The sequence below is a fragment of the Agrilus planipennis genome, unplaced genomic scaffold (genome assembly GCF_000699045.2).
Source record: "Agrilus planipennis isolate EAB-ADULT unplaced genomic scaffold, Apla_2.0 scaffold249, whole genome shotgun sequence".
In the NCBI taxonomy this organism is placed as follows: domain Eukaryota; kingdom Metazoa; phylum Arthropoda; class Insecta; order Coleoptera; family Buprestidae; genus Agrilus; species Agrilus planipennis.
Genome location: NW_020439523.1, coordinates 344,536 through 357,912, shown reverse-complemented (window position 1 = coordinate 357,912; position 13,377 = coordinate 344,536). Strand labels below are relative to the sequence as shown.

Here is a 13,377-nt window from a genome sequence, read left to right as displayed (position 1 = left end):
AATAAAATTTCGGTATCTAAAAATCCAGATAATACAGGATCGAAGGAGCAATAGAGATATATATATATAAAGGAACAAGTAAGCATTTTTGTATTAGGTAATACGTATTGTTTATTAATTTTAGCAATTATTTATTTAAACAAATTTCATAGAGGATGGCGTCTTCGTTTCGTCAGTGAATTGCCCTAAAAGATTTCGTAACTTTTTACTCCTTAAATGTAGACAATGTGAATGTAAAAAGTGTTTCTGATGAGTCTGAAAATAGGCAAGCAACATCATTAGTGCTTGTTATGTTGCCCACCATTACGTTACACGGAGAATGTTATTAACAATTTATAAATTATATTACTCATGAAAATAGAATTAGAATAAAAGTTTGATTTTAAAACCATTGCAATATCTTGTGTGGTAGTCAAGTAGTCCCTGAACATTCTCTAAGCATATCCTAAACAATAGCGGATCGATAATTTAATAAAGGGTATAAAGAAGAAATTTGATGCAGATTAAACTGATGAAACTACAGCAGTGGTAGCTTAGGAAACGTGGTAGGAGACGAATTAAATCTATGTATACCCATGTCAAGAGTTAGGAAATGTATTACAAAAAGACAGGGCAGAGATAATAAATTAGGTTACCCCATAGTCAGGGAAGATTTGAGTAATCATCATTATCATAGATGGACATGCACCTCTACTCTTTCTTATCCTGAGCTAATCTTCGCATTTCCCTAAAAATTGAACATCCCACATCTTTATCTACATATTTGTGAACAGTAATCTAATCTAAGTCTGCTTCCACCCTCTTAATTCTGTTTCTGCTTTTAATATGTCTCTAACTAACCCTTTGTACCTGAGAATGTGTCCTATCAATATACCTCGCCTATTTTTTATTGACGTAGAGCTCTCTGTTCTCCTACTCTTTCTAACATCTCATTTCTAGTCTTCTCTATCTACAGTATTCTCGTCATTTGCTTACAACACCACATTTTGAGCGTCCATTGTCCACGTTTCGCACCAGTACAAACACGAATTTGGGTTAGCATTAAATAATATAGGCGGAAATTTTAAAACGCATAGACCATGTGGTTGCGAATGTTTGTATGTTAGACAATCGCATATGCTAGACGGAAAACAGGGTAATTACAAACGGAACATGTAGTAGTTATTCAAACAGATACAAAAAATTTAGAACACACGTCAAAAATTCAATCGTCAAAAGAAAGATTTGAAAAGTGCGAGTGTTAGGGGAAAACCAATTTGGGTGTAAAATAAGAAGGAAGAACCAATGAGAGGCCTTTTTAGCTTTTCGGGTAATATTAGAGACAACGTACAAAAATGAAAAAGCCCATATATAGAATTCATATTACATCTAGAAAAAGTTTTAAACAATATCAAATAGGGAATTAACCCACATACTGTTATACTTAAAAATGCATGGATAGAGTAGAGTGACATACCTACAGGAAAAGAAAAACGCTTACCGGACATGGAAATTAAACATTTCTTTGTTTATTTGTAGTAGGATATCCCCATGTTGGGCTCTCAATTAATGAATAATTTGAAAATAGATTAACAGATTCTGAACAGCAGCGAAGAAACTAAATATTGATAAGGGATTCAGACAAGGGTACACATTAGTATTGCTACTTTTTAATCTATCTCCTACAAGTGGCGCAAACTACTTAAATAAAAAATATGCCAATGATAATTCAATGGCTTGTTGTGGTTGCTCTATATTGTAACATTGAAAGTACCCGTCCATAAAAACAATTCAAACAATTTCATTTAATAGCAAATTTCGCAAGTTAATTTNACATTGTAAGCTTGAAAAACATATGTACAAATAACAATAATTATTTATTATACACAGTAACGTTATGTACGTGTACTATATGAACTTGTACTGATTGACTAATTAAAAATGAAAATAAAATAAAAATCTAACAGTTGATTGGGTACCATCGACGGTCACCATTTCCAGTCTTCTTTCAAAAAGTCAAACCTACGAGTTGGCTGAAAACTCATTTGATGATGGTGCTTGAAACCCTCGTTGTGGTTTTCTTGGACCAGATACGGGAGCTTCTTCTCGTAAACGATGGGTTTATGTTTAACCACTTCGTACGGAACCAGTTTTTCAGTTGGGATCTTTACGGGATACTTGACATCTTTGTAAACTGGTACTTCGATTTTCTTCTCGATCGGATACGGTTTAGACACAGGCACTTCTATTTTGTACGGTATTTTTTTCTCTACTGGTATCAAAACCGGCCTGTCATAATGCAACTTCACAGGGTAAGGTTTTTCAACCGAATATGGGACACCAACTTTCTTTTCAACGTTTACCGGATACGGTTTGTATACCGCGTACGGTACAGGCCTTTCCACTTCCACCTTGACAGGCACTCGTACTATTTTCTCTACCGGATACGGTTTCGGTACTTTGACCTCGACTCTAACTGGGTGTGAAACTTTCTTCTCAACCGGATACCTGTATGGAACTTTCACCTCGTACGGTACTTTGACTTCCTTCACCACTGGATACGGTTGCGGTACTTTAACTTCGACGGGAAAAGGTTTATCTTCCTTAACAGGTACAGGAACATTGACTATCCTTTCCACTGGATACGGTTCGGGAACGGCTACTGGTACCTTCACTTCAACTTTGACGTGGTGCGGAACATTTTTTATAACGGGGTATGGTTGAGGTACTTCCACCCTGACCGGGTAAGGGACCCTCTTTTCTACGGGTACTTGTATTATCTTTTCTACTTTGTATGGCACCTTCACTTCCTTCTCTATTTTCACGATCCGCTGCTTCTTTTGCGTTTTCCTGCCGCTACTTTGCTGGTGTCGCTGTCCTTGATGATGGTCGTAGTGTTGGTCGCGTTGGACTGGTTGGACACGTACCTCCACTCTTTCCTATCCTGAGTTAATCTTCGCATTTCCTTAAAACTAGAACATCCCACATCTTTAACTATTTGCGAACAGTAATTTGATATAGGTCTACCTCTTAACTCCTGTTTCTGCCTCAATATGTCTGACTAGATCTTATTGCCTGAGAAGGTGTCCTGTCTATTTTTAATTGACTTCCATAAAGTCCTCTATTCTCCTATTCTTTCTAATACATCTTTATTTCTAACCTTTTCTAACATTATTCTCGTCATTCGCCGGTAACATCACATTTCGAACGCGTCAGAATTTTTTTTTCGTATTTCTAAATTAACCGTTCGGAAGCATAGAAGTGACTTTTTTCCTTCTTTTTAGTATGAAGTATGACCTACTAAATAAAAGATCAATTTACAATTGACGGAGTAATTGCGTAACAAACATACAGGAACTCAAAGGAATATAAGTAGCGGTCTATACGAGCCTTTAATATTTAAATAATTATCCACTAACTCCAAATGTTTAAGGAGTTATAGTTTCCGTAATCAACTCAGCAACACGAGGTGATGAATATCAGACGCAAATACTTGAATAGTTTTACAAAATACATAAAACATGTTATACGCCCATATAAAAATTTGAGGGTTGCCCTCGATTTTTCTGAGATCCCATCATCAAACCCTGACTTGGTGCCAATGAGACCACTTGACAGGTATACCCAGTTAAACAAAAAAAGAATTTCTCAAATCGGTCCAGCTGTCTTCGAGTAATCGGGGAATATACATAAAAAAAAAGATTCCTACGAATTAAGAACTTCTTTTTTTTGAAGTCGGTTAAAAAGCAACTTCAGCTGATTATTTATTTTTAGACTCTTGAATGCCTAAATGTAACGCATACAGTTGAAAATGAACCGACCGATAAGCCTTTATATAAACAACATAATTAGTTATGGAAAATGTAAAACTGTTCTTAATATTAATATTATTATCATAAATAGAAATAAAGATATCGTACTTATTTAATGGTACTTTCTAATCTAACGAAAAAGTGCAGTACTCTAATTAAAACATACATATAGACACGTTTAGTTTAAACTATTATATCTGTAAACAATTAACAAATTATTTCTGTTTTATGTGCACAGTGAAAGCGTACCTTATGTGTTATTTATGCGTTATATAACTGCTTCCCATTCTGCAATTTGTGTTAAAATTAATAATCAAGAGATTTTCAATAATTCAAAGATAAATAATTCTAACAAAAAAAATTTAAATATTATTATTAGAAGGAAAAGATACATATACATCGCATATGAGCGCTTCTGGTGAAAAAAAAAACATTTTCTTATTTTGACTCTTCATCTTCACCAAAATATTTCGTAATTCCTCTATATGTAATTACTCAATGAGGAAGGTTCTTTTAGTAAAAGTATCTAGTCTTTTTTTTGATAAAACAAACATTTTCATTAAAAAATATTTTAAAAAGTCATCTAGGTATTACTTCTTGACTTTCTATCTTTCCTTGAAGATAATCTGCTTCGTATAAAGTTGAACTTAGTACACACATGTATGAGTGGATAAAGGAATAGGATAATTTAATAATAAATAATAAAACAATAAAATATATAAACTAGCAATTGTATTATTTAACATTATTTAAATAGTTATTTCATAGTAAATAAAGTTAGGTTCAACGTGTAAACTGTGTGCTTGCAAATTAAAACATTGTAAGCTTGAAAAACATATGTACAAATAACAATAATTATTTATTATACACAGTAACGTTATGTACGTGTACTATATGAACTTGTACTGATTGACTAATTAAAAATGAAAATAAAATAAAAATCTAACAGTTGATTGGGTACCATCGACGGTCACCATTTCCAGTCTTCTTTCAAAAAGTCAAACCTACGAGTTGGCTGAAAACTCATTTGATGATGGTGCTTGAAACCCTCGTTGTGGTTTTCTTGGACCAGATACGGGAGCTTCTTCTCGTAAACGATGGGTTTATGTTTAACCACTTCGTACGGAACCAGTTTTTCAGTTGGGATCTTTACGGGATACTTGACATCTTTGTAAACTGGTACTTCGATTTTCTTCTCGATCGGATACGGTTTAGACACAGGCACTTCTATTTTGTACGGTATTTTTTTCTCTACTGGTATCAAAACCGGCCTGTCATAATGCAACTTCACAGGGTAAGGTTTTTCAACCGAATATGGGACACCAACTTTCTTTTCAACGTTTACCGGATACGGTTTGTATACCGCGTACGGTACAGGCCTTTCCACTTCCACCTTGACAGGCACTCGTACTATTTTCTCTACCGGATACGGTTTCGGTACTTTGACCTCGACTCTAACTGGGTGTGAAACTTTCTTCTCAACCGGATACCTGTATGGAACTTTCACCTCGTACGGTACTTTGACTTCCTTCACCACTGGATACGGTTGCGGTACTTTAACTTCGACGGGAAAAGGTTTATCTTCCTTAACAGGTACAGGAACATTGACTATCCTTTCCACTGGATACGGTTCGGGAACGGCTACTGGTACCTTCACTTCAACTTTGACGTGGTGCGGAACATTTTTTATAACGGGGTATGGTTGAGGTACTTCCACCCTGACCGGGTAAGGGACCCTCTTTTCTACGGGTACTTGTATTATCTTTTCTACTTTGTATGGCACCTTCACTTCCTTCTCTATTTTCACGATCCGCTGCTTCTTTTGCGTTTTCCTGCCGCTACTTTGCTGGTGTCGCTGTCCTTGATGATGGTCGTAGTGTTGGTCGTGTTGTCTTTGTCTTTGGTGACTTCGATGATGAGTTTGCTGTCTTTGTTGATGTTTCTGGTGGTGGTGTTGCTGTTGTTCTGTTCTGTGGTAATGGGATGTATGACTTTGTTTCGTTTGTTTGGCATGCTGCTGCTGCTTTTGGAAGTGATGGCTCTGCTCTTTACGAATCTGTTGTTTCTGAAAATGCTGCAAATTGTGTTCGTACCTATGCTGTTGTTGCTGCTGCTCTTGATGTTGTTTTTGCCTCTGTTGGTGCTGTTTTTGGTTTTGGTGCTGCTGTTTTTGAGTCTGGTAATGTTGTTTTTGACTCTGATGTTGTTGTTTGTCACTTTTGTACTCTTCCCGGTCTTCTTGCTCTTCAAATCGTTCCTCTTCCTGTTGTTGGTGCAGTCTTTGTTGGTCTTTATGATTTCCATTCTCTTGATCGTGCTCGTAATGCTGTTGTTGTTGATGTTCTTCATTATAACTGCTATGCTTTTGCTGCTTTGAATTCTGTTTCATCTGTTGTTGGTGATGACCATCGTCATTGCTTTTCTGTTCTAGGTGATAGTGGTAACTCTTTTCAACCTTTTGCTGTTCCTGCATGTTACGCGATGGCTTGGAGTGTTGTATTTCGAAGTGCCATTCTGCGATTGTTTTATGCTTTTTTAGAGGTTTTTTTGCTTCTTGCTTTTGCGTGTTATGTTCTGTTTTGATCGGCTGAATTTTTCGGTCCATTTTGGAGTTCTCCTCTTTCGTTTCTTCATTTCTGTACGTATTCTTTTCTTCAGGGAACGAATAATCACATTTCTTGTACGTATCTTGTTTCGACATTTCAGTATCCCCGGTGAGCGGTTCTTTTGTTTCCTGTTTAAAAGTTTCCGGTGCTTTGTCTAGCAGTGGGCTTGGTTCTTCTTGCCTCAACATTTCTGCGGTACCTTCTTTTTCCGTATTTTCTGAAAGCGTATCTGAATATTCAGTTTTATAATTACTTAGACCTTCGTCATTCCTGGAGGAGTCCTGTTTATAACTACTTAGACCTTCGTCGTTTCTAAAACCTTCCTGTTTATAACTACTTAAACCTTCGTCATCCCTAGAGGATTGTTGTTTGTAACTTCCAAGACCTTCGTCATTCCTAAATGATTCTTGTTTTGTTTCATGCATAATGTCTCCTTTATGCTCTTTCTTTTGTTCTTCGTATGACTCCTGTTTAAACGCCCCTGTTGAAGTCGCTTGTTGGAATGTGTTTGGTGCACTTTGTTTTAAGAAGTCTGAGTTGTCCTTGGTCAACTTTTGAGCAACAGGTTTTAGATTTTTAACTGCACTGAATTGTTCCTCGGAAAATTTTTGGAACTCATTCAACTGTTTCATCTCCTTAACTGCCCCAAACTGAGGTTGAGCAAATTTCTGAAATTCATTATGTTGATCCTCCATTACCAGATATCCATTTTGAAGAGGTCTTAATTCGTTTGGCTCATTTTTTTTCAAGTGAGTCTTCTTCTCTTCTGGGATTTCCAGACGGAATTCGTCGAATTTGATCTTTTTAGGAAAACCGTAGTTATCTATGTCTATAGGCGATTCATATACATGCTCAACTCTACGAAATTCAAATTTCGGCTCGTTCTCGAAGTCTTCCAGTTGCTTAGGGACTTCGAACTTGTAGTCTTTAAGGTAATCAAACTTGTTTAGCTCCTCTGTGTTTTCTTTGGGAAGTTTATAAGATGTTAGTTCAATTTTCTGAGTTTCTGTTTTTTGATTGTTTTTCTTTTGGAGCAGGTATTCTTGTTCGAATTTCTCGAAACCTTGCTTTTGCTTTCGCAGGACTTCCTTATTTTGTTGTTCAAGCATTTTGTCAGATAGTTTCGCTTTTTGGTCGATTCCATCGGGCTGTTCAATAATCTTTTTTGTTTTTATTTCGCTTTCGGTTTTGATTTTGGATTGTGCGTAGTCATCTTCTAGTCTGCTTGGGATTCTTTGATTGTCATATTCGTTCTCCAATTTTTCAGGCTTTGAGTTTTGCTGACTTCGGAACTTTGGATCTAAGTTTTCTTTGGTGAATTCGAAGTCATTTTCGACTTGTTCGATTTTCTGTCGTGGTTCAGTATCTGTTTTGGATTCTTCCTGTTCTTTTGGAAGTTCAAAATTTTCTATCCTTTCGGGATTGTGCTCTTGTTCCTCGTTTGAACTATCAAATTCCTTTTCGACAATTCCCTCTCGTTCTTTTTCTTCGTCTTCTGCTCGGATTTCGGATCCCTGATCTTGACTTTGTTTACTAAATTCGTATGGATGATCGCAGTTCTCGTGATGATGATGTTGGGAATGTTCCAATATTTGTTGCTGACGACTTACAGGAATGTCGAATTCTTCTTCAAGTTGATCGTGTTTTTTGTGTTGTCGAGTATCCTGGTTATAATTACCCAATTCTTGCCTGGAAAGTTCGCGTTTTAATGACCAGTCGTCGCTTCTTCTGTTGTTTAGGTTGTCGTTACTGAACTGCGTATAATCGTATCGTTTCCTTTTGACCTTCTTCTCCTCTTGTCTTCCATGTGAGAGAAGAAAACAAAGACTGAGGCAGGCAATAAAGACCTATAGGACAGAATGAGAGATTAAGATTAANAGTTCGACTTATATTTCTGAAGATTTAATATTAAATATCAATTCTCTGTGGTAATACTTAAACTACATTTGCTTTTACGTTAATTATTCATAAATATTCTTTCACCTATTTAATTATTCGATTCGGATTTTCTATTTTCCTTTTCAGTGAATTTATTATTTGCGATAGTAAAATATGAAAATTATTGCATGTCTTTCATTTTAAATTTATTTTAATCTTTATGATTACCTGAAATAATTATAAAAGTTGAGAAATTATTAATTTTGTTTTGGGGTCCAGTTCATATGTACTAATTCAATCAGACAACATAAGTTCATGTGTTCAAAGGTTAGCGCCTTTCAAAACTGTTGGTCTGTGGTAAATTAATAATCTTTGCATAATGTTCAGGAAGTGAATTGAATCGGATATAGACATGAATGTAGGTAAATGTGAAGTGGTCCATTTACCCACTGAGTACATACAAAGGTGGGCACGTAGGTATCCAATAATACCTTCTTTGACTTGCTACTATTAGGACTTGTAAAATGTATTAATAAAAAACACAATTCTTGACCCGAGATAAAAATGTTCAGTCTCTCAGAATCTCTCATTGAGTCTCTCTGGTGTCGCTGAGAGAGACTGTCAAAAAACCGTTTAGCGTCTCTGAACGAGAGACTCGAATCGCTCGTAGAGAGATCCTTATTTCGTATCCAGTTTCTGAACGAGAGAATCGAATCTCTAAATTAATAATTTTATCGTTCGAGTCTCTAATACAGAGACTATGAGAGATCCATAAAAACACCTAGGCTATAATTGAGAGACTGTGAGAGACGCTCTCAGAGACGCTGAAAGACTCTGAGAGACTGAAAATTTTTGTCTAGGGGATCACAGTAGTTATTAAATGAGATTCAGTAATCTATTTCAAGAAAATTTTAAGCTATCAAACTCATTGAAGCATGAAGGATTCTAATAGTTCTTGACGTGTAGATCAACAATCTTGATGGGCGCTAATTCGTAAAACTTCATCTTTTTGAGAAATGGTCACGTAATGCGTACTTTGGAAGTCCTCATGGAAGAATGCTAGTTTAAGGGATTATGTCTTAAAAAGATGGGTTATTACGACTTAGTTCCATTGAGACTTTTGATCTATACGTCGAGGACTACCAAAATCCAAAGTTTTTTTTCGCAAGGATCTAGCGAGGATCTTGTTCTCCTAGTTCTTGTACGAAACATAAGGATCGATCGATTACATATTTTAACATTCGATATTTACCTTAAAGAAAGAAAGGAATACCCTACCAAAATCAATTATGAATCTGTCTACCCATTTCCCTGCTGTTATTAAACATCATCATACTTATCATACGGTCCTTGGACATGCACCTCTACTTTTTTGTATCATGAGCTAATCTCCGCATTTTCCCTGCGCTATCATTTGTTTTATGTCCTTACTGCTTCTATTATCCTGAATTGTCTGACTGCTTAGATACAGATAATCGATGACTTCTTCTAATTTTTACTTTTTAATCTTTATATCCACTCTTTCCCTATTTTTTTCTTCCCTTGCGTACCTATATTTTTGTTTTACTTTTATTTATTTTCATACAATAACGTTTTGTCAATACCGCTTCAATTTTAGTTAAGGCTATCTCTAACTCATCCTTGTCAGGCAGGACAATTTTAGGAATAGATATACAGGGGTAAAAAACTAGTGTGTATAGATTTCCAGAAACAAGAAAACTACGAAAAATTAGAAGAAGACGAAAATAAAATTTCGGTATCTAAAAATCCAGATAATACAGGATCGAAGGAGCAATAGAGATATATATATATAAAATAATGGATATTGTTAATCCTGCGTTGCGAACACTATTTTTAACTACGTTTCCACTAATCATAAAAATTCACGCGGCGTACGTATAATACCAACAATTACACACAAACGTCACAAGTCACAACAGAACAAATTACTATTATTTTTTTGAAAACAAGTGAAACTTACTAAGAGTCTCATTCTTCCAAAGACTCATTCACACTTGTTGCCAAAACTGTTTAATGTAACGAAACTGTGGACGAATATATAGATTTGCTTTCCCCTAAGCCCTCCCTTCGACCAAAGTAAACACTATTTCCGAACAGGGGTATTTCCGTACACGTGTATGCAATTATTGTATGCACAGACTGTCGAAGAAATTGCAAATGAACCTGGCACAACTGGCAAATTAAATTAATTAGTCGTTAATCGTGTGCAGTTATACACACGCATTCGATAACCATTCGTTCGATTTCTAACGCTGCATTTTAATAGATTTATTAATTTTTTTTGGATGCCATTGGATCGGAATTAAAAGACGTTTGTTATTATTGTAAACAACATTATTGAAGAAATTTCCTATTCGGATGGAAGTCGATTGCGAAATCAAAGTAGGCAGGATGCATGTCCGAGGAAACATACGACTGTTTGTTTATTTTGAGGTACAGGGCGTTGTTGTTTTTGGTGGTCAAGTATTTAGGACTTAGAATATTATTACGATCAAACCCAACCAGCTAGACATATTAAAAAGTGAATTATTATCATCATAAGGTCGTCAGTCCTAAGAGTGGTTGGACACGCTCCTCCGTTCTTTTCTATCCTGACCTAATCTTCGCATTTCCCTAAAACTAGAACATCCCACATCCTTAACTATCTGTGAACAGTAATCTAATCTAGGTTTACATCTACTCCTCTTAACTTCTGTTTCTGCCTATAATATGTCTCTGACTAGACCTCCATGCCTGAGAAGGTGTCCTACCAACCTATCATCATCATCTTAAGGTCCTCAGTCCTAAGGCTGGTTGGTCACGCTCCTCCATTCCTTTCTATCCTGAGCTAATCTTCGCATTTCCCTAAAACTAGAACCGTGCACATTCTTAACTATTTGCGAACAGTAATTTAATCTAGGTCTACCTCTACCCCTCCTAACTCCTGTTTCTACCTCTAATATGTCTCTGACTAGACCTCCATACCTAAGAAGGTGTCCTACCAACCTATCTCGCCTATTTATATTTTTATTGACTTCCATAGAGTCCTCTGTTCTTCTATTCTTTCTAATACCTCTGCATTTCTAACATTTTCTATCCAAGGTATCTTCATCATACTTCGAACGTTTTTAACTTTTCTTTTCCACCATTCATGTTTCGCACCCGTACAGCGCCACTCTCCAAACATACGCCTTCAACAATCTTCTTCGAATTTTGAAATTAATCGTTTGCGAGCATAGAAGTGACTTTTTTGTTGAAGGCGACTCGACCCTGCTCTATCTTCTGCTTTATATCCCTTCTACTCCTTCCGTCCTGACTTATCTGACTTCCTAGATACCTAAAATCAGCCACTTCTTCTAATCTTTTATCTCCTAAATTTATATTTGTTGTTTTCTTACTTTTTCCTCCCTTTCATACCAGGAATTTTGTTTTAATTTTATTTATTTTCATGCAATTCTGTTTTCACAATACCGTTTCCATTTTATTTAAAGCTATCTCTAGTTCCAAAATGAATACATGTATCAAAATAAATTTGAATAAAGTAAATGAAAGTGTACTATCTATATTTGAGGAATTTTCAATTCTTTTTCATGAGAATTTTCTAAATTCAATTAAAAAATGCATACAAGTATAAGTAAGGAACTCGTAGCTCGTAACTCGGGGTATTAGTACTTTTAAGGTGTTGTTCATTTATTGAACATTCTGTACACATAGTACTATTTTGTTCGGATTTGATAATATTCGGAACAAGATAAGAAAAGTGCGCTTTCTCTCTAGAAGGAAATTGTTATTATCTTCTGTCGGATATGTTATAACTGGAGTGAATATTGATGTATCCTTATATACAGAATTATATATTAATGTGACAGTGCAAGGTGACATCAAGGCTGTTCGCATACAGGCAACTCCTTGTATGAATTGAAAAGGATTAGTAGTCGAACCAAATATTTCCTTTTTTATTGCTGTTTTTAAATAAGCCTAAAATTAATTTTTAAGAAATAACTTGTAGATTAATTAAAAACTTGTATTAAATTAATTATTTCAAAGTAATGTGCATTACAGAACAATCGACAAAATCACTGATATTTATGTACCTTATAGTTTATAATCACTTTTAGAGCAGGTCCCAGTCAAGAAGGACAGTTTAATCCTGCCTTTGCAACAAAGTCTTCGTTCGATTTCTTTTATCTAATCTCTACTTTCGTATTAATATATTAATTGATTAATCAAGTAGGTATCTATTAAGGCTATTTTTGCTTTGATTGAAACCGACTCCAATAACAATGTGTATTAGTATCAATTATTTTATCGATTGTCTGTAATATACTTTACTTTGAAGTAATTAAAATATTATTTTCTACTTTTTAGTTTAAGTTTATACATGTTTTAAAAATTAACTTTTCAATTATAAACTCTCTATTTTTCAATTTTTAGTGTACATATATTTTTTTTGCATTTGTTGTTTTTTTGAAAAAGCACCGGATTAATTTCGATAAAATTTATATGGGACCACCTCTGAAGCATGACCTACCAAACAAAAAAAGAATCATCAAAATCTATTCATAATTGGCGAAGTAATCGCGTAACAAACCTACAAAAAAAAAAAACTTGTAAGAACCTTATTAAGTCGGTTAAAAATGGTACGTATTGTTCTAGCAATGAGCAGGCCAGTATATGTTTAATCGACTAGCGCAGATTAACGGCAATGTCATTATCTGCAAGACGTTATAAAAGCGAAGGAATTAATTCTACGTATTCAATGGCTCATATCCTGTATAACAACATTGAAATGCATTTCCTTAGATATAACCAAAATCAAAGTCACTACACTTCTGGTTTCCAGAGCTTTCTATATACATTTATAAACATGAGACATTAATTAAATCCTTATAAAAACATTTCGCAACAGGAATGTTACCGGTGAGACCTTCCACTAAATTATATAATATACGTTATTTGTCAGTTTTGTAAGTTTTATTACGAGGGTGGATTGATAAGTTTCCGGCCTAACCAAGAGATGACGCCACTAGGCCTACCTTGAGGTGACATTCTATAGTACCATCCTTGGATAGCTTGTAGCTATAGTTTCAGCCCGATCTCCT

General features: G+C 35.2%; 1 protein-coding gene across 2 annotated transcripts in view; it reads right to left on the bottom strand.

Annotated features, from left to right (window-relative positions):
- Positions 1 to 1,833: 1,833 nt before the first annotated feature.
- The window catches only part of LOC108739671 (trichohyalin-like), a 135,353-nt gene continuing 123,809 nt past the window's right edge, over positions 1,834 to 13,377 (bottom strand). Inside the window, exons 1-3 of one of the 2 annotated variants that reach the window (XM_018473677.2) lie at positions 10,257 to 10,401; positions 5,652 to 8,244; positions 1,834 to 2,857 (exon numbers count right to left, since the gene is read on the bottom strand). In XM_018473677.2, the coding sequence (XP_018329179.1) occupies positions 1,968 to 2,857; positions 5,652 to 8,244; positions 10,257 to 10,268 (3,495 nt within the window). In that variant the 5' untranslated portion in view covers positions 10,269 to 10,401 and the 3' untranslated portion in view covers positions 1,834 to 1,967. Of the gene's footprint in view, positions 2,858 to 4,573; positions 8,245 to 10,256; positions 10,402 to 13,377 lie in introns of those variants that run through there. The other variant, XM_025979332.1, reaches the window with a different exon arrangement.